The sequence below is a fragment of the Puntigrus tetrazona genome, chromosome 16 (assembly GCF_018831695.1).
Source record: "Puntigrus tetrazona isolate hp1 chromosome 16, ASM1883169v1, whole genome shotgun sequence".
NCBI classification, from domain to species: Eukaryota; Metazoa; Chordata; class Actinopteri; order Cypriniformes; family Cyprinidae; genus Puntigrus; species Puntigrus tetrazona.
The window spans coordinates 23,202,370-23,223,953 of NC_056714.1; the positions used below are offsets into that span (position 1 = coordinate 23,202,370).

General features: G+C 37.5%; 2 protein-coding genes across 4 annotated transcripts; one reads left to right on the forward strand and one right to left on the reverse strand.

Annotated features, from left to right (window-relative positions):
- Positions 1-7,189: 7,189 nt before the first annotated feature.
- Positions 7,190-18,982, reverse strand: rbfox1l (RNA binding fox-1 homolog 1, like). Of its 2 annotated transcripts, none has more exons than XM_043261105.1 (12): positions 18,533-18,982; positions 14,907-15,143; positions 11,352-11,528; positions 11,110-11,163; positions 10,939-11,031; positions 10,807-10,864; positions 10,665-10,724; positions 10,414-10,555; positions 10,205-10,244; positions 9,415-9,485; positions 9,190-9,271; positions 7,190-9,096 (listed from the first exon to the last, which is right to left on the reverse strand). In XM_043261105.1, the coding sequence occupies exons 1-12, from the start codon at positions 18,617-18,619 to the stop codon at positions 9,052-9,054; spliced, it is 1,146 nt and encodes a 381-aa protein (XP_043117040.1). In that variant the 5' UTR covers positions 18,620-18,982; the 3' UTR covers positions 7,190-9,051. The 2 variants fall into 2 exon arrangements, with proteins under 2 accessions (XP_043117040.1, XP_043117041.1); XM_043261106.1 differs by lacking the exon at positions 18,533-18,982 and adding an exon at positions 15,688-15,836.
- Positions 18,983-19,680: 698 nt separating this feature from the next.
- Positions 19,681-21,559, forward strand: rps9 (ribosomal protein S9). Of its 2 annotated transcripts, XR_006252835.1 has the most exons (6): positions 19,688-19,725; positions 20,160-20,272; positions 20,344-20,466; positions 20,632-20,818; positions 20,948-21,107; positions 21,296-21,362. XR_006252835.1 is itself a non-coding variant. In XM_043261576.1 (5 exons), the coding sequence occupies exons 2-5, from the start codon at positions 20,176-20,178 to the stop codon at positions 21,471-21,473; spliced, it is 585 nt and encodes a 194-aa protein (XP_043117511.1). In that variant the 5' UTR covers positions 19,681-19,725; positions 20,160-20,175; the 3' UTR covers positions 21,474-21,559. The 2 variants fall into 2 exon arrangements, 1 of the variants encoding a protein (XP_043117511.1); XM_043261576.1 differs by lacking the exon at positions 20,948-21,107 and having other exon boundaries at positions 19,681-19,725; positions 21,296-21,559.
- Positions 21,560-21,584: the final 25 nt, after the last annotated feature.

Genomic DNA, 21,584 nt, shown 5'->3' on the forward strand with positions numbered 1-21,584 from the left:
TTCAGGGGACATCAGAGACCAAAACATTTGGGTTTTCATTCTTCGGCACTGCTTTCCAAACACACCTGAAAACAAAATGAGGACATAAGATTACATGCTGTTACAACAGTTACATTTTGTTGATTAAATAACTTGCTGGTGTTTCACACAAACTGACTGATGTAACAAATTTGGCCTGTGGGACATTAAATCAAGAGCCCTAAAATATGCAAAGGTTATGCGTTTTGTAACATATTGTTACAGTCTCTCTTTTTACTTCTCTCCATTGATAAATCTATTTTATCTTTACCTAAAAGTGCCATCTGAAGATTGCCACTTTCCTCTGAGACAGATGACACAAATAATAACGGCGATGATGATGGCGGCGGCGACGGCGGCACTGATAACACCAACATTGATATAGTTCATTTGTTGATCATCAGGTGCTTGAGTAACTAGAAAGATATAGAAATAAACCTTTGGGCCAAACTCGCAAATCGCAGCTCTAATCAAATAAAAGTAAAAATTCACACATATTTATTGAATGCAAAATCAACAAAAACATACAACGTCCTTTTCACTTGTCTGCAGTAACCATGTAAAATAAATTTTAGCTGGCTGAGCTAAAACACATTCCTCACTTGCAATTAAAACTGGCATTAATAACAGTAGAATTTTATTGTCAATTGGGATTTTTTAACACCGCTTTTTCCTCACTCCACTCAGACCTGTGCAAACACATCTAATTTTCAGATCCGGTTCAGCAACCTAAACTATGTGAGATGTCTAAAAACAGCTTGCAGCTGCAAAACGCCACGACACGTTTAATTAATATCTGCATACAGTCATAAACAGATTGAATTCACGCTACAAATATGAGTAGGGGGTGACCTAAATACATAACCAAGGTCGTCTTACCATGAATCAAAATTTAACAAGAGGCTATACTCTGGCTCAAAAACAACTGGCATTAAAAGAATACTAAACAGCCTCATTCATCTTATTTTTGATCTCACCTGGAGTAGTTCTGAAGTCCGAAGCGTTACACGGATCTGGGATGCAAACAAACATAGTTAATGTTTTCTCCGATATCATACTCGACTCAGTATCAGTCACACATACAACCTATGGAAGACAAAGTAGACCGGACTATGACAAACGGAACTGAACGAATTTATAAAGAGGCGCTAATGGGGATAATTAACACGACACACCTAAACCAAATACACAGTCAACTAAAGACAGAAAGTAGGGGGGCATGGAAAAACACCAACAAACAGTACGTGGCACTTTCGTGATGATTTACAGGGCTTAGCTTAAGCCACGACTAGGATAACGTTACAGGTGAGCATCTTTACACAGAACAATGACACTGGCATATTTTAAGATATGTCACAGCAAGACATTTTTAGGTTGAGACAGCTAAAACATGCTTTTTATTCCGGGAAACCGGAGGAACATGTCACAAGATTCATGTTCTCCTTCTGGCACGTTTTTTTTTTTTAAATAACGCTTCAGATAGGGAAGGGCAGGTTTGTCCCTTGGGACTTTCCCTAAGTAAACAACAGCAAAATAGCAGTGCATCCAGATTACTGGTATTTAATGCCGGCTGACAACGTAACCCTCGGGGGAATTCATGACAAGTTAACTTTTTTTCCATTTAAAATAATGGTCCGGATCACTTAGTGTTTCCTGCAGGCTTACAATGTAGCACCTAAGTAATCATAGAGGGCTTTAATCTATTGCTACAAGCTACAATAACAACATCCTTATCGATAATATTGCTTTCGTGTCAGTGAAAATGTTGTCTTATGCAATGATCAGGCACTGTTTACGAGCTAAAAACGAGCTGTTTTTTTGATATTTCGATGTGAGGGGACAACAGGGCTTGGACTTGCTGGAGGAAACAACATTATGAAGTATTTCAGCCGGAAGCAACAGTCAAAACAAATGCAAAGTTTCTTTCCACCCAAAGACAAAGCAGAAATGTGATGTCCAGAACCTCCTTGATTACACACGATGAAGAAGCATGTAAAAAGATGTATCGCAGAGAAGCTATGTTATTCTCTCCATTTTAAACTGGCCTGTTTGTTTTGTGTTCTTACAGAACGTTTTTATTGACTAAACTAACTTCATATACGCGCAACATTTTTATTCTCCATTTCGTGATGTATTAAAACTTAGCTTGGATGTTGAGTTGCTGACTGTGGCATTAACTCATGAAGCAAAACATTATAACCATTTTATAAATGAAACCAACATACCATCACAACTGGCAATATAAGCGTGCTGTTGAATCGAAAGAAAGAGGAACACAGACAGAAAAAAGAAACATTACCAATCTCTCACAACAAAACAACATTATGCATTTAACATATCATATGTAATATAAGGCCATTATAATAACGTTTACCTGTTGACAGTCCTTTCGGTATGTGACCTCTTTGACCTTCCCATCCGTGTTTTGTTTGAGGATTAACCTCTGGGGTTCAAGATACACTACCTTCTTCTCATCCACATTTCCGTATTCATCAACCACAACGTACTTCTACAAACAAGAGACACTTTCTTTGCGCGTTCAAAAAAAATGAAGACATTAAGAGATTGATCAGTACTCACCATTTCTGACCATGTCGGTGTACAGAAGGCTCCGGGCGGCTCATTGAGGTGATAGGAAAGCGAGAGGTTTTTCAAAACTTGAAAACAACACTTTAAGCTTGAACCATATCCCTTTGATGAGTCATTCGAGAGAATGTAAATGAAGCCTGTTCATGGAGAAAAGACAAACTGGTAAAATGTTACAACAAAAAAAAGAGAGAGCACGTGCTTGTTTTATTTATAATAATCATTTATATTACTGCAATACCTAATTTACATTAAAAGAGATTTTACTGATGTGATTATTTTTACGTGACTAACGTGCGGTTAATTCATTTAAAAGATTGATTTAATCTGTTTGACCAATTTAAATAAAAACAAACTTGATTAGAACAAACTGTATTTTTCCAGATATTTATGTTACTGGCCACGAGGCAAGCCGGTATTCAAGATTAGTCACACTGTAGGACAGTCTCAAACACATGGTTTGAAACCGGTGAAACTGATGGATGGGGGCCAGTTGGCATGTGCATGTTCTGTGCATACTAATGAGCGGGCGCCTATGAAATTCTTCAACCCCCCCTTCAACTTTTTCTATTGCAGTCTCTGTTCTTTGGTCGTTGTGAATTTTACAAGACATGCATTACAATAGTAATATATTTTCTAAAACAGGCCGCAAAATCATCCCATGTAAAGCATATAGCGTTATACGGTGCCACTGAAAGTGCAATGTTTCCCCTGCAAAGCAAAACATTTACAGACAAGACAGAAAAATGTCAACATAATAAGCTTGGAAATACATCGACTTTTACAGGTGCCGGTCATGTAATTCAGAATATCATCAAAAAGTTGATTTATTTAACTAATTCCATTCAAAAAGGGAAACTTGCATATTATATTCATGCGTTGCACACAGACCTATATTCCATACTTTCAATTCCAATTTCAAATTTCTTTTCATTTTGATGATTATAACTGCATGAAATAAATCAACTTTTTGATGATATTCTAATTATATGACCAGTACCTGTATATGAGAGGAAGTATTTTCTCACAGGTGGTCATGTTTTTAAATCGTCTTAAAAAGACATTAGGTCACTAGGCTGCATTAATAGTAGTTACTAAAATTATTATTATAAGCCAACTCTAGATCAGGGACGCCCAACTCCTGGCGATTGACTGTCCTGCAAAGTTTAAGTGAGTGTTTCTGGTGTGTTTGATTAGAGATGGAGCTAAACTTTGCCGGACAGTCGATCGCTGAGAGCTAGGCTCTAGAGTCGTGATTTTCAATCCACATAAGTGACATTTTGTATGTCACCCTTATCTGACACAGTCAGATAAGCTCTATCCTAAAGACCTGATGATCTGAGTAAAAAAAAAAAAGGTGTGTAAACAATGGAGATATGCAAAATGCGCAAAGCCAACTAGCCTACTTTCACTTTCGCGAAACCTGTATTGGCACACACAGGTTCAAAATCAAAATAAACATCTGTAAAGTAGCCTACTTACAGAGTACTGTTACTCCGAATTCCTTTGCATCCATCCTGTGGGTCTGACTTAGATTAACCAGATTTGTTTTAACTAACTGACACAGTTCCGAACACGTTCGAGTTTAACCGTTCAGACGTAGACGTTTGACGTTCCTACGGATGGCGCAGACTTGGGGGGGGGGATCTCAGTTTCTGGGCGTTATCAGACTTATCAAGCGTTTTTTTTAATCAAGTGATCAAAATGTCCCCGCCCCAAACCTGCCCTCGCTATAATCTCAGCCAATCAGTTAACATGGTGTAAAAACACCCTGATTTGGTAACGCCCCTTACTTTTGCCTGCAGAGACGTTTTACTGATAAAACGAGGTATTTACGAAGTTAAAATGAGCTTAGAACGTAATTGTTAATCTATGCACATTTTATAGATCGTGCCATGTAAACTTTGCACGCCACATGAAGTTGTTGTCTGGACTTAAATAGGCTAATACATGAAAATGTAAGATTGATTTTCATGCTTCTTGTATGCTGTGTGTTAAGAAACTAACCGATGCAGTGCGTAGCAAACAAGCACGTTCAGATCCATGTCCATGTTCCATAGCTTTGATAGGCTATATTATTTATTTGCATCAAAAGTTGCATTTATTTAGGTAAACATTATCTTGTATTGATAGTGTTTACTTACTGTGTATAATGTCACGTGAATATGACGTACGACTTACTGGACATCAGTGCGGTTAGAGGTGGAACATTTCTGATCAGCCCTTCCCGTTTCTGACCACATCTCATTATGTCATTGGTAGACTGGTTTTGCATCCTTCATTTGGCTTGTTTTTTAAGAATGCATCAGGTGTATCCTTCATCACCCAGTCACCAGCAAACTCAGCTTCATGAATACTGAAAATGGCACAGAGCTTGTCCAATAATTAGATTAGATTAGATTCAACTTTATTGTCATTATACATGTACAAGTACAAGGTAACGAAATGCAGTTTAGGTCTAACCAGGAGCGCAATAAGCAGCAAGTGCAGGATATAGGTATGAATATAAATTACAAGTGCACATACAGATAATATGTATAGGAGATAAATATGTATAAATTAAATTACAGGTGAATGTGTTAAGAAAGGAAAATTTACAGTTAGGCATGTATAAACAATTTACAGATGGTTATGTACAAACAGGATATGTATAGACAAATTTACAAGAGGATGTACAATGGATATGTACATACATTTACAATAGATATATACAGTGGAGTGGGCAGGGTGAGAGGAGTCCTTAAGAATACTGCGTGCTCGACGCAAACAGTGTTTTTTCTGTATGTCCTCAACGGATGGAAGTGGAGTTCCTGTGATGCGCTGGGTAGTTTTCACCACCCGCAGCAGTGCCTTACGCTCAGCAACAGAGCAGCTCCCATACCAGACTGTGACACAGTTCGTTAGGATGCTCTCTATTGTGCAGCGATAGAAGTTCACCAGGATGGCTGAGGACAGCTGGCTCTTCTTAAGTTTCCTCAGGAAGAAAAGACGCCGGTGAGCCTTCTTGACCAGGCTGGAGGTGTTGGTGGTCCAGGACAGGTCTTCAGAGATGTGGGTCCCCAGGAACTTGATGCATGAGACTGGCTCAACAGCAATCCCATTAATGTGAATGGGATCATGTGTAATATAGCTAATGCAAGAAGAAAAAAATATATTTTACGAGATGAAGACTTTTGTTGTAAATGAATCACATAATGCTGAACTGGGAGACCAGATGATTGACATTACATGTATTGCATTATTAGAAATTCAGTGTGTTTATAAGGATTTAGAATAAAGATATAAATATAAATAAATTAATAAAACTACATTTTCATGAATCCGTTTGGACATTTTTTTTATAATGCGTCATAGCAGGCTCATGATCTCCAATAAAAACGAGAGAATAGCAAATATTTCATTACTACAACACTAACCGATTGCTAGAAATGACTAAACCTAAAAAAAAAAAAAGCTAACTAAAGAGAAACTGAAACATAACTACCTTGTTGAATGAAAGGTGATGGCACGTACACTAATATTCTTTTGTTGTTCCAAAAGGAAATACATGAATCCAGTAAATCTTAATTTAGTAAAACAGAATATTGCAGACACTGAATATTTAAGAGTACTTGCTTGTAATATCTTCGGCTGTGCCCGGACATCACATAATACTTAAATATGAGAATAGCCTATATAAGTTATAGCCTTAACTATAGCCTTAGCCTTAATCATTATCGCTTCCAAGCCATTTCCAAGTTGCTGTTCTGATTCATTATTGCAGCGACCCATCTGACAAAATCAAGACACATCAGTTAAAAACATTGTCTGTACTGTTTGTTTACATGTAAAATGAACACAATCTAAAAGTGACGTGTTTACAGTTAAGTTATAATTATGTTTGCATAATCACAGCCGTGGAACGCCATGGAGTTGCCAGTTCTAGCAGTTCCAGTTCAGTCATTAAATTACCTTAAGGTTTCTAATGAAGTACCTCCAGCGCTGCACATTTTGTAAGTCTCTCTGTAACTCTCTCTGACTCACCCACTTCAGGTCTTGCAGTCTTTACTAATTAGCTGAGGAGTTGAATCGGGTGTGATAGATGAGGGAGACATATAAAATATGCTCCAGGGTACTCCAGGGTAGGCTTGAGAACCGTTGCCTTAAGGCTTTAAACCAGCATTTGCCAACTCAGTCCTCACGCTCACGTTTGTTCTAATCGACCATACATTTACAGAGGTTTTGTTTAATGTCACACTTCACACTTCTCTAGTAAGGTTTGTCTGTGTGTGAAGATGCTGGTGAAGTGCAAATTCATGAATGAATGGTCTGAAATGAAGAAAGCTTCTGTGTGGATTTCTCCTGCACGGGGGGAAATTGGAACACAGTTCATGCACGTAGCTCTCTTTTAATGGGCTGATGTTCTGAAACAGGTGTGTTAAGCAAGGACTGAGACTGGCATTCTTTGCTTTGAGCCGAGTAAACAGAAGATGTTTTGGAAAGTCCCAGTGATTGATGGGTGTGGAATCAGGCTGTATACCGGACTTCACCTTCTCAGAAAAAGTCAATGATTATGAGCCTATTCTACAGTGACCAGACAGAAATCTTACATAATTAAACTGCTTTAATGTACAATTTAGCCACAGAGTAGCTTACACTTTAGTGAGTTGAAAAATAACAAAAACTTGATACAGCAATGACATTATGGGTCAAGTAATAGCTGTGAGATAAAATAATAAAGCTGTCTTGTAGAAAGAGAGAGAGAGAGAGAGAGAGAGAGAGAGAGAGAGAGAGAGAGAGAGAGAGAGAGAAAGAGTAGGAAATGATTAAATGAAGTAAACTAAAGAAAATAAACTCAAATAAAAAACTCTACGAGTAATGCAGGGAAATCTAAAGCATAATAGGTTAAAATCAGAAGAAATGATGAAAGAGAACATAAGACAGAAAGAAAGTGTAAGAAAAAAGGAAAGCAGATAGGTGAAAAGAAAGCATACAGACATAGTAGGAAATTGGTTATAATAGTGAAACATTTGCACAGTGAGAATCAAAGAATCAGATTAAAAGATCGAAACGATTTGCAAGAGTAAAAGCACAGCCATCAGCACACAGAAGGAATGAAATAGAGATAAAACAGGAGATAAAACAGGAAAAGAAACACAGAAATGGAAACAAGAACTAACCAGACAGCTAGAGAAGAAGGAAGAAAAAGAATAAAGCAGGTAATATTAAAAGGTGTTGGAGAAAAAATTAGTACCAAAGTGTAAAAGAGATTCTAGAGGCTCTAAATTAATAAGCTATCAAGTAAAAAGAATCAAGAAAAAAGAAAGAAACAAAAGAGAAAGAAAAGGAAAAATTCAAAGGTAAGGAAAAATTCAAATGTAAGAAAGAAAGAAAAAGAAAGAGAGAAAGAAATAGAAAGGAAATGAAAGGAAGGAAAGACAAATAAAAGCAAGGAAGGAAGGAAGAAATGAAAATTTTTAATGAATTATTTTTTTTTATTCAGTAGTTTAGCATTGAAAATGCACTGATCTTAAGTAGAAATTAATGCACATAGCCTTTAGTTAGAAAGAATAAAGTATTTGAAAGCAAACTAAAGGGAAGTAAAGCGCACAAAAGGTTAAAGTAAACATGAAAGAGAAGAATAAAGATGAAAAAAAGTATACAGAAGTAGTTGTAGCGACTGAATGTAGAGTGTACGCAACGACGAATGACGCAGAGACAGCATGACTTAACAGGAACTAACTGGAGAAAATAAAAAAGGAAAGCACCAAAACATTTTGTATAGTAGCTCCATCAGAAGTCAGGTAATTAGTTTTCTTTTTTTTTGAATAAGAGGTGTTTAGCTCAGAGGTAGATTACATTGAAACAAAACATGCGGTATCACTAACCCCAGTGCCATTGCTGTATCTCACAGTATTGCTCGTGACAGCAGAAAAATTACACACACTCTAACACTCCAAAGACACTCCAACACACACACGGTCCTATACATACTAGACAAGTTCAGAGTTTTGCATTTCTCATTCTGGGAAAAGTTCCACTAGAGGTATCTGTCTTTATATACTGTATATCATCCTTCAGCAGTGCAACAGATCCAGAGTTTGTAATAAAATTTGTTTTTTGGGACTCTTTGTTCCTATGAGGCTCAATATCTTATGAGAACGTCTATATGATACCATATCACGCCACTACTATGAAACAATCTGGATGTACAGTACATAACATGATCAGCTCGACACTGTCTGATAAGTAAGTACTATTGTTTTTTGGGTGGGGTATTTTCTTAAATTAAGATTTAAATAGAAGCCCTTAAATATAATTCATTATATTTTCAGCCTGGATTCATTTTTATTCCCTAATAAATATGAGCAGTATTTACAATCTCAAGACCAAACGGTTCTTCAGCAGATCACACAGCAAGCGAAAGTCTCTTCGTTTGTCAGACGTGGGTCACAGAGCTGATTTTATTCAGTACGGAGTAAAGCGGTTATAGCCTCCACGGTACAAACTTGCCTGATTGCAATAGAAGAGAGAGAATATATCAGACATTATATAAAGAAAGTGTGATTATGATTTGCCATGTGGTAATTTTACACTGTAACTTACCATTGTTCCAACTCCATAAGTGGTGGTGGGTCCCACTGAGTGATGGTAGGGGTCTGTTGCTGTGGCATAGACTCTTCCGTATCTTAAAATAAATAAATTACTTAATAAGTTAACTTGATTGATAGATAGATAGATAGATAGATAGATAGATAGATAGATAGATAGATAGATAGATAGATAGATAGATAGATAGATAGATAGATACATAGATAGATAGATAGATACCCATCACTGTATGTGGCTGCTGCAGCTGCTGAGGCGGACTGGGCCACTCGATATGTGGCTGGATATCCTCCCTAAAAACAGGATGGGGGTTAAAGCAGTGTTCCTCTACCCTGCTCCTGGGCACCCCCCAACAACGGACATGTCTCCCTTATCTGATATACCCGATTTGAGTTTCTTCTAATGAGCTGATGAGTTAAATCATGTTTTATTAGGGAGACACATAAAAAGTGCCGTGTTGGGGGGCCCAGGAGCAGGGTTGAGAAACACTGGTTTAGAGGGTTAGGTCACCTTCAAATAAAAATGTCCTGTTAATTTACTCACCCCCATGTCATGAAATGGGCACGCTTTATAGGCAGAACTACAGATGAAAAGTCACAATTTGACCATTTTAAACAACAAACATTTAAATATGTGTCACTAAACATTCAACAACTTTGAATCATTTGTGTTTATAAAGCATTTTTTTTTTAAATGACTGATCGTTTTGCTAGATAGGACTCTTATCCATCATTCGGTATCATTTATTGCTCTTTGAAGCTGCACTGATACTGTAATTTTGACCTTCAACCGTTTGGAGTCCATTAAAGTGCAATGAGTCCTGGAATGTTTTCATTAAAAACCTTTCGCCTGAAGAAAGAAATACATAAACATCTTGGATGACATGGGGGAGTAAATTATTAAGAAATTTTGATTTGAAAGTGAACTAATCCTTTAAATGTTTGGCATTACATGATTACACAATTTTTTTTGTAGATGCTGGTAAAAAAAGGGAAGTTGACTGGTGACTTACATAGACCTCAGCACCATACAGTCCGTCTTGGTACACCACTCTGCAGGAGACATAAACTAGGCAGTAAATTACATAATATAACTGAATCGAAATTACATAAATATCAATATTGTGCAAAAAGGTACTATTAAAGGTTTACTTTGCCTTTTCAACCATTAAATATTAGCTATATGTTTATGGTAACAATGGTCATAACCAGAGATACTGACCCAGGATAGGCTGGTACTGTGGCTGGTGTGGCGGCGGCTGCAGCTGAGCGGATTGTATTGTAAACTGCCCGACCACGTCCACGGAGGGCAGAGCCCCTGTAGGCCAAGGTCGGTGTGGGAACAGGGTAAGGAAAGCTGGCGACTATTAAAAAATGAACAGAAAAATTCATACAGTCATTCCAGAACAGGAAGTATCTGGTAGCTATTATATTTGAACTAAAAAATAAAATAAAAGTCAAAATTGAAAATACCTGTGTAAAGTTCAGGGGCATACATGGCTCCCATTACTGGGTTGATTTTCCACCCAGCAGCTACAGTAATCGACATACAGGTGAGAAGTTGAATTTGAGAACAAGTATACGCCGTAAAATTTTGGCCATGAAGGAAGCTCACCGTTCACTAATGGTGTCTGAGGCTTTTTTGTTACCACCCTTGCTGTGGCATTGTTCACCTGAGAAGCAGAATTATTTCGTTTATTAGTTGTTCGTTTGTCTATTCTCTCAGTGCCAGCAATCACTCTCATACCTCAATCTTTCTTCCTTCAACGATCGTTCCGTTGAGCTTCTCTCTCGCTCGATCTGCTTCCACAGCACTTTCAAATGTCACAAATCCAAAACCCTAAAAAAAAAGGAATGAAATCAGTTCGAAACTCAAATAAAGAAGTGACCAACTTGAAACAACTGGAAACCTACTGACCTTTGATCCTCTCTCATTAAAGATGATCTCCACGTCTAGAATCTTGCCAAATTGCTGAGAGATGAAAGGCAGATATTGACTAAACAGTTATCATGTGAAACACAAAAGAGGATGCTCTGAAAAATGCTTTTTGTCCATACAATGAAATCTGTTTTGGACCCCACTTACTTTAACTGTATGCAAAAGGATTAACTTTTTGATGAGTAACGCATTACATTTGGGACAAAAACAAATGTTATTACCCCAAACATTTGCCTGAGGTCTGGGTCCCGAAACCTAAAAGGGATATTGGAAACATGAAGCCTTTTGGGTTGAGCCTTTCCAGCTCCTTCCTCCTCTGTTCCACTTCCTGCACTTCCAGACGCAACAGAAACACTGAGAGACTGTGGGTCGGATGTCACAGGTGCTAAAGAATCGTCCTGTGATGGAAAAAGGAATGAAAGATAGGGAGGGAGAAAATGTGGAGAAGGAGGCAACAGACATAGAAAGAATATTGAAGAGAAGAAAAACAGAAGAAACATTAGTATGCATTTCACTAAAGAAGACCTAACTACTACTTATATATTATATGATCAAATATTTTACTGGGAGAAAAACTTTTTATAAAGTGACCACAACAAAACGCAAAGGAGCATTCCTCATCCAGTGATTCCTCTCAAGCAAAAGTAAGGAAATGTGATCAAATTCCCATTTTAGTGAGCTGTCTAAGTACATGCCTGTTAGATATCGACACAATTTGCTTTAAAAATGGAGCACAATCGTATTTTAACTTCAGTGAACTCACTAAATCAGCAGCTGAAAGTGATTAAAGATTACTAGCATACTCAACAATGTGTAATTTTCTGAGCGCTGCAACTGAAAGATTGTCATTTGTAATGCATGGTTATACAGCAATTCCTACTGCACTTATTGTACATGACCGTGAATAAAATGCCCCCATGCAGATCAATACATAGGAGTATTTGTGCTTCAAACCCAACACATCCACTATCCCACAATGCATCACGATGCCAGTTCGTATGTCTGCACAGCCTATACCTCACCAAACGGCACAAAACTGTTACTATTAAAAAATGGATTAAGAAGTCAAAAAAGGTGTATTAAAAATTTTCAAAAAGAAAAATAGCTAGAAGAAAAAATAGCCAAGCAGAGCGTGAAATGAGGAGGGGAAAATGGTGAAAAGGTCAAAAAGACATTTGGTAATAATAATAATAAAAAAAAAGGGCACAACGAATCATGTGGCGTGAATTTAAAAGCAGTAAAAAAAAATGTTATGCAAATGATAAGAATGGTCATTAGAACAAGAAAGAAGGACAGACAAATTGACGATTTTTATCTTTTTCATAAGGATGGAAAAAGTTGAAGCAAAAAGGCAAAATGACCTCTGCTTAAACTCATCCATTACAGATCTGAAGGGTAAAGGGCAACAAAACTAATCTGGACAGAAAAAGGGGTGCATTCGGTTCATCTTGTTCTCTTCCTTTCATTCTACATTATTCATTTTTACATTTATTCATTTATTTTTAACCATCATGCCAGATGTCCCTCCTGACTGATTTTCCATTTTACATACTGTACATTACTATGTTGTGATGCTTGCTTAATTTCATTTTAAAATGAAAAAAATATTTTCTTAAAAAAACGATTATAGGCTTATTATTGTCCATTGATAGATTATTGCCCATAAAAGCGAATTATTTATCCGATAATGCATCATTTACATAACGGTGTATTCCTAGATTTAATACATTAATGATCAAAATCATACATTCAATTGTAGTTAATCTTCTCACTTTCACGCCATTTCACCAGTAGCTGCATGATTACTCTGTCATTCAGTTTCTCTATTAAAATTCATTTCCACTGCATTGTGCAGAATCAGCATTAGAAGATAAAAGACAATAAAGCGGCAAAAAACAGAAATAATGGGTGTTGTTTATCCTAATACGTAAAGAAGGTAAGGAAGGTCTAGAACCGAATGAACCCCAAAACAGAAAGTAAAAGACAAAAGCTCACAACACAGGGGAATTCAAGCAGCTTACGTATTTCAGCTGCAAAACAATGTATACTGCTATTCTTGGAACCAAGACAGCATATTGTATATTAATAATGAGGGAAGTGGCAGGAGATTTACGCACACACACACACACACGCACACACACACACACACATATATCATGGTTACGGTTAACTCTGAGCTGGCCGGGCTGATTGCTAGCTGTATTGAAATACTGCTGAAACACCATCATCATCATCAACATCATCATCGTCATTACATTCATCCAAAGACACAGGCCAGGGAGGGTTTTTGGGAGAAGTGATAGATTGGGGAAAGGTGTGATGGGAAGGTATGTGATGATATCACGTCACGATGCAGAGTGCTTTTCTGACTGGACCTGGGAAACATAGATGAGGGGGGAGGGGTCATCCCGTCTGACTCCCCCCCTTGACCCCTCCCTCCACGGCGGCGTCCCATAGTCCAAATATCTGGCGCTCTCTATTGGTATAAGCAATGTGGACAGAAAATGGTGTGACAGAGAAAGAGAGAACTCATTGCATGAACCTTTTCAGTGAAAAAAATACTTTCAATACTTTCCTTCCCACAATTCCCTTGGCACAACTTAAAATGCCTTCTGCAACTACTGTACCCGATGAGCCATTAGTAAACCAACAATAACAATCGTACACTTATACGGTGATACACATTAAAGAACATAAAATTATGGCATGTCAAGACAATATTTACATCTAGATTCTTAATTGACATCTCATTACTGGTGCCTTAAAAAAGCAATAGTAAATGTATTTCTTCGGACACGATCGAATCTTTCAACTCAAAGTCATAGCAAATATTAATTTATTAATTAATAAAATTATTCAACTAAATTAAAGTATCCCAGTACCCCATTACATGACAATCTGTTTTTCTGTAGAGTAATCATCAGGAAATTTCTAACTTTTTAATGCTAAGGACCACTAAATTTGATGATTATTCTTCTATGAATCGGGTTAACATGTAAACTTAGTAACATTAAAAAATATATTTTGTAATATTTTTTTCTCCCTTGCTTCCAGTTTAAAGATTCCTAGCATAAATGATTAACTGGAAAACACCCGATTCAGAATCAAACTCAGTTTAAGTACAATGTAGAGAAGAAAGATGATTTCTAAATGATTATTTCTTTTTATATAAACATATAAGATTACTTCAAAAGATTTCCTCTTAAAAAAGAGAACTAGAGGGTATAAAAGGAAGTAAGTCAGTATTTCTTCCATAATAAGCCAAGAAATTCTTCTATATAGTGCCCTGAGTCAGTTGAATTGCCATACTTGGACAGGGCAAAGGAAGGATGTGTAAAGGACATAAAGCTATTTTTAGCTATCTCAGACAGGGGATCCCAGAGGACCAAAGCATGAGATTATATATCAGCAGCCTATACATATTCCTGGCATACCTTCTCTAATGCAAATACATGAAAATAATACACACTGATAGTACTACACAGTTACTACACAGCAGTGGGAAATTGGTTCCTGCTGTAATATCTTAATTTTACATATCCACATGGGTATGTTTGGTTTTAGGTAAATTAGGTTATATGACTATTAAATAAATATTTGTGATTGATTTATATATTATTTTATTTAGTTCATTATTTCATATGTTAATGTTTAAAACACATTCAAAAACTAACTATTTGATTATCCACATGTACTTTAGATGCAGCTCCCCTTTGTAAACCGATGTTTAAAACACCTTTATCTTCTGAATCCAGTCAGTTATTGATTGTTCTTACCGTGGTATTGGCAGTTATTGACTCTGTCCCGTCATGCTGAGAGCCCTGATAGACTCTCAGCTGATGATGATCTGAATACTCAGAGTTTGGATGAGCAGAGCTAAAATCGAGGGGTGGCAGCCGGGCAGCAGGTGTGGGTGGGCCTTGTCCAGGTGGAGGATATGATGGAGGAGGGGCATAGACCTGGGAAAGTGAAGGGTCACCATTGCCTGGCCCTGCCTCTTGGGCAGCGGCACCCTAAAATGAGACAGAGATGTTGTTTATTAACAGAAACTCATTTCTGCAAACTGTTTATTACAACAACAAAAAAAGATGCCACAGTAACATGGTTTTAAATGGTTTTATGCATCAAAATATTTTTTATAATAATAATAACAACAACTTTTTGTTTTATTATTATGCAAGATTCAGCTTTATTTTTCAAGTCAATTAAATAGTCAGTTTGATTATACTTAAAAATGTCAGCAACTGATCAGCAATATAGTTTCATGCTGTATATATATGACATATAAATTATTTTTCCACAAAAAGAATAGAACAGAATAGTCTAAAAAGCATTTTAACAAATCCAAACCACCTTCATTTTGGTAAAATAAAAAAATATATATTTTTTTACACAGAATCTGAATTTACCAGCTATAAAGAGGCTAACATACATTTATTGTTTTGTTTACAGATCGTAAATATTATACAAAACACAGCTAAACAAAGTCTGACATCACATAAAGATTCTGACAAAGACACAATGTATGAAATTAGGAGTATAAATCAGACATCTCACCCCTTCAGTGCATTCCGCAGGCGACCCAATACTCACCAACAACTGACGCATGCTTTAATGCAAAGCTTTCACCCGCCCACCCCACCATAAGTCCCTCGCACCCACCAATCACAGAGCACCAAACCAGTCTCAAGGGGGGTCTTTACACCAACTGTGTTCATTTGTTCATGTCAATCATCGACCCATTTCCCCCTCCTAACCTCAGACAGACGCACGACTGTTTGGATAAAAGTGGAATGTAACATAAAAAAAACCTTGACTGCTCTGGAAAACTAAGTTATCCTATTCCTGTTCAGTGGGGAAACAGTTTTATTTTTTTAAACCAGACCAACCACATTTCTGTGACTACTGATGTGTGTACATTGTGTATAGATCAGGTAAAACAGGCGAGATCACTCAAACATATTTAAGTAACGGTTCACTTAAGAGTTCTGCAAATATAGAAACTTGGAAACCTGAGATATTAAATACAATCAAATACAAATTATAACACATGATTCATTGCGGTAACATCAAGCTTGGGTTAATAGACTTCCGTGACATAAAACTTTCATTTCAGAGAGATTTTCAGGTTTTAAAATGAAAGAAAATAATATATGTAAAAAACAAAAATAAAACCAATATGAAGCTTTTCACACGCACACGCACACTCACACACTTTTTATATGTTGACCCTTTATCAGCTGTTTCCCTTGGCTGATAAGGCAGAGTAAATTTAGGCTTCACTGATAAACTGTCACACTAAGAGACTTTGATTAAATATTACCACCGTAGTTAGATTCCCAGCAGAAACAAAAGTATCATGTTACATCAGTGACTGTTACTTTGTAGCTAGTTTTTGAAGCTGGGACATAAAAAAAACACAGTTACAATGTTATTCACTGATTACTCATAATTACCCCACAAGCTACTTGACACCCTGTAAAAGATTTACGAGATGTAAACAGGTGTTGTATGAAACACTACAGCGTTTTGAGCACTGCTGACTCAAAATGTCCCTCAGTGTGCCGTTGCTGCTGGCCGTAGACCAAGCCAAAGATCAAAATTAAGACTTCAGACTTTGGAAACTTTATCCAACAAGTACAAAGAGTACACACTTGCTGAGATATTTACATACATTTATAGCATACATACACAACACCCCTTCGTGGTCTAATGCAGAGGATATAGATAACAAGCATAAACACGATACAATTGTTCATACGAATTCCATTAGTTGCTATCTAACATGCAAAGGTTATCTTCTTGGATTTTTTACATGAATTGTTCTGTTTCCCGTCCTAATTTTTTGTCACTGTGAGAGTATTTAACCATCACCTCTAGCAGATAAAACGTCTTTTCAGTCACGCCGACTGCTAGGACATTTCCTCCCCCTCACTCACACACAGGCCTCATCAGCTGTCAGGTTTGGGGTTAAAGATCAGAGGCAGGATGCCAGGTGCGTAATCTGACAGCTGCGGGATCATTCAAACACTTACACAGAATCGATGACAAGAACTGCTTATGTAGTCTATACTCCTATGTTACAAGGTTCTGTGGAATACTTGATTCTGGTTGGTCAGATATCTTTGTATAATGATGGCTAAACAATATAACTGACTGTTTTCCCTGGCAACCAGCTTCTTTAATCATCATTGAAAGATGTTTCTTCGAAAGCAGTGTTGTTTTAGAATTTGTGTATAATATTATAGTATTTATTCACATTTATACATATTGCTTTTTAAACGTTTTAATCATTTTATTTTCAAAAATATATAAACTTGGACTTATTCTTAGTATTTTAGGGTCATTTTTTCATCATTTTAGTTTTTCATTGTCAAACTTCGGCTTTAAGTTATTCTCTATTTTATCTCATTTCATCTTTATTTCCATTAATCAAAATACTTAATAATTAACAATAACAACAATGATCCAAAGTGATGCAAAAATCTGAATAATTCAAGTGAAATTGTGTCACTCAACAGTGTCTTTCTAAATAATTTAGACTTTCATGTATTTACTTATTTATAAGCGCTGTAATATTGGTTGCGAAATAAACAACATTCGAGTCATATAATATTCGAAGGGTCCGTTTTAGGGTTTATTTTAGAATAATGAATGTCTGTTTAATGATAATGTCTGCTCCACTAATAATCAGACATGCACACACAAACACAGAAGCCGAAATATACAATTTTTGCACCGACGCAGATTTCATCAACAATAACCACATAATTCTCCTAAAACACAACAGGTTAAATTAATTATGTATAGCATGGCAGATGAACAGCAACTAAAGTAGCATACGCAACTAAGAAAATTCCACTGTCTACTACTCTTTCAATGACATAATCTATCATTGTGTATCACTTCAGATGAAGTCAAGAGGCAACCTGAGACATCTATTTCTATATCTGTGAGAGGGAATCTGCAGCGAGAGGAACAGACTAAAAATACAGTGAGTGTGACAGAGAGAAAGAGCAGGCACAACCTTTATCAGCTGTGCTGGAATTTCTTTCTCACACACAAACACACACAATCACAAAGCGGCACACAAACACACACTGAACCTGCTTTCAGTAGGCCACCTCGCAGGGACAAATATAACTAACAACGGGACACAGCGTCCTTCACTGGCAGAGAAAAACACATTTGATGTCCTCAGACCCATTGGTGGACGTCTGTTTAGTACATGCATAAGCCTTTAGCTTGCTAGAGATCGGTTAACTAAAACAAGACATGACAGAAACACACATATACATATGAAAAAAATAACAAAAGTAAAATAATTATATTAAAATGAAAAAAACTAACTCCAAAGAGAATGAGAAAGAGGAAGATACAGAGAAAAAAGGGACGTGTTTACCTGTACAATGCTGGGGTAGCAGGAGGCTGTCTGGGGGTAAACAGGGAGTCCGTAGGGCTGAAGGATTACAGTAGGGGAGGACAGCATGGTGCATAGCCAGAAAAAAAGGACAGAAAAAAAGGAACGGCTAAAAGGGATGGGAGACCGGGGGGAGAGAGAAGGGAAGGTGGGCTCTTTGAATCAAGAAAGTATCAGATTGAGAAAGTTTAGAATCCAAACAGAAGAGAAAAAAGATCCAGAGATATGAAAAAAGGAAAAGGAGAAGAGTGGCCTGCTGCACTGCACTGATGGCTGGCGTCACAACTTCTAGGCAACAAACAAAACAAGAATTAAATAAGGTAAAAAAATAAGGCACTCTACAAAAGTAGAGAGTGCCAAGTTAGTCTGTTTCACAAAAGGCAGAGGAGATCAGCACTGAAAGATCTCTTGGGGACAGCATGTGTGTGTGTGTGCCCGTGCATGTGCGTGTGTGTGTGTCAGTGGGTATATTTGATAGACAGAAACACATGTTCAGAGTTGTGTTACACTCCTTTATAAATAGTTCACCTTCTTCCTTTAGATGTGCTAGTATCACCAGTAGAAACAGTTAGAAATTTGTCTACAATTTGTATGACAATTTAATTAAACTAATTTGTCTCATTGCATACTGCCTTTATGCTCATTATATACGGCAATGTGAACCTTTTGAAGGTAATGGACTTATTATTCTCTAGATAGCTCTTTCGTACACGGAATTAAAATCATTCCAATACCATTTATCAATATCATTTATCAACATTACCAGTGTCAAAACTGTTCAGAAACAAGACATTTAGCTTTCTCATTTTAAATACGACTGCGTTGGCCATTCATGTTCATGTCAAATCATAAATATGATTATTTCCGATTCTACCTGAAGGCTGCTAGCAAGTAAAAATTCTTCTGTGGGAACGTACGTTGATTGTCTTCTGTTCGTTCAGTTCTACATAATACGGCGTTTTAATTTTCTTTGTGGGTGTGCAAAATTACCTCTCTCTCTCTCTTTCTCTTTTTATTCATATTTTGACCAGTAGAGGGAAGCACGTTGTGTTAACGAAAGATATTTCTGGTCTTGCTCGCAAAGCTTTGTGGGTAATGTAGTTTACACAACGCGTATAAATAGCCGGGAGGGCCGAGAGCACGTTCTCTTTTCTTTGCGAGGCTGACACAGACAGGTAATGGCGTCGTACATTTTCCAATTTCTGTGTTAAGTTTCCAGTGTTAGCAAGTGTAACATTTTCCCTTAAGCGCCGTTTAAGGTATTAACGTATCAAGGGACGTATCATACCCGTTTTACGTCGTTTGTAGGTTATACGGAGAAATTAGCTGTGTAGCGCGCTGCTTGGCGCAACGTGTTTGACAAGGCTTGTTCAGGCCTAGGCATGGAGTGATACGTTTCACACTTTTAATTAAAACAAAAAAGGGCCCGCCTTGATAGTTTAAGGCCTTTTTATTCGACTTTCAATTATTGAATCAGAAGTTGCTTCCATTACGAAATATTTTGATAGTTTAATGGAATTGCCAATACAAGATACCTAAAGAGACAGAGCTGAGTGAAGTTTAATTGTTGTACTACTCTTAATTTCTTTTAACTTTTATTTATTCACAGGCGTCGTTAAGTCGCCATGCCGGTCGCCAAGAGTTGGGTTTGTAGTAAGACGTACGTCACCCCCAGACGTCCCTTCGAGAAGTCACGTCTCGACCAGGAGTTGAAACTCATTGGTAAGGGGAAAAACTAATTTCGTAAATTGACAGGTTTAGCACTTTTTTTTTAAACGTGTTTTTCTTTACAGGCGAGTATGGGCTCAGGAATAAGAGAGAAGTCTGGCGGGTGAAGTTCACTCTGGCCAAAATCCGTAAAGCTGCCAGAGAGCTTCTCACTCTGGATGAGAAGGATGCTAGGCGTCTCTTTGAAGGTAAATTAGTTTTTGTTTTTAAATCTAAAACTTAACGGTCAATGACTTAAACTGGAAGTCAGATTGTCAGTGTTGCAAAATTCCTCTTCAGTGAGGCCATGCAGCTGCTTATAATTTGATGTCTGCACCATTGCATCCTCCCACTCATGTTTAACTTTGACATAGGTAACGCTTTGCTCAGGCGCCTGGTGCGCATCGGTGTGCTTGATGAGGGCAAGATGAAGCTCGATTACATCCTGGGCTTGAAAGTGGAGGACTTCTTGGAGAGGAGGCTGCAGACTCAGGTCTTCAAGCTTGGCCTGGCCAAAAGCATCCACCATGCTCGTGTGCTCATCCGTCAGAGGCACATCCGGTAAGATGACGTATACAAAATATGTAGTACAGGACTTAACCATGTAATGCTTTCCTGTACGTGGTGAATGATGGTTACTGTCCTAATTGTTTGAACATGTGTATTGAGGTTGTCTTCCTCTTTCATTAGCTGACCATGTTTAAACTCCTCCCGGTGAGAGGGAATGAAATATTCTGCAAGGTCAATTCGGTGATTAAACCGTATACCTTTGCTTGTAAACTATAAGCCCAAAAACCACAGCTTCCCATGACGTCTGGGGTGCTTTATTGCACAAAACAGAGTCTATCAGGTAATGTATGTGGGTGCTTGGGCAAAAAAACTACAACTCTCTTGGCCAGTGATTTAAACCTAAAACTCAGATTGTCAGTGGTGTCAAGAATTCCTCGTAAATGAGGCCTTGAGAATCTTCAGCCACTGTTCTGAAGTCATGAATATCCTTTGCATGTTTGATAAATGTATTTTTCTGATGTTCTGCAGGGTGCGCAAGCAGGTTGTGAACATCCCCTCCTTTGTGGTGAGGCTGGACAGCCAGAAGCACATTGACTTCTCTCTCCGCTCTCCATATGGTGGTGGCCGCCCTGGTCGTGTAAAGAGAAAGAACGCCAAGAAGGCCCAGGGTGGTGGTGGAGGTGGTGATGATGAAGAGGAAGACTAAACTTATTCCTCTCAGAGGGCGAAAGAATTCGGCAGTGCTTGCATTTCTCTTCTCCCTCAAGTTTTCAATAAATGGTTTATTCCAAATTGTTTTGTCTTTTGCTTGCCTTGT

Excerpts from the sequence above, each read along its gene's own strand:
- rbfox1l (XM_043261105.1), bottom strand. The coding sequence starts at position 18,619 with ATGCTGTCCTCCCCTACTGTAATCCTTCAGCCCTACGGACTCCCTGTT. Across the intron at positions 11,529-14,906 it reads CAATAACTGCCAATACCACG|GACGATTCTTTAGCACCTGT; the intron begins GTAAGAACAATC and ends TTTCCATCACAG. Across the intron at positions 9,486-10,204 it reads TGTATGGTGCTGAGGTCTAT|GGAGGATATCCAGCCACATA; the intron begins GTAAGTCACCAG and ends TCCTGTTTTTAG.
- rps9 (XM_043261576.1), top strand. The coding sequence starts at position 20,176 with ATGCCGGTCGCCAAGAGTTGGGTTTGTAGTAAGACGTACGTCACCCCC. Across the intron at positions 20,467-20,631 it reads TGCTAGGCGTCTCTTTGAAG|GTAACGCTTTGCTCAGGCGC; the intron begins GTAAATTAGTTT and ends ACTTTGACATAG. Across the intron at positions 20,819-21,295 it reads ATCCGTCAGAGGCACATCCG|GGTGCGCAAGCAGGTTGTGA; the intron begins GTAAGATGACGT and ends GATGTTCTGCAG.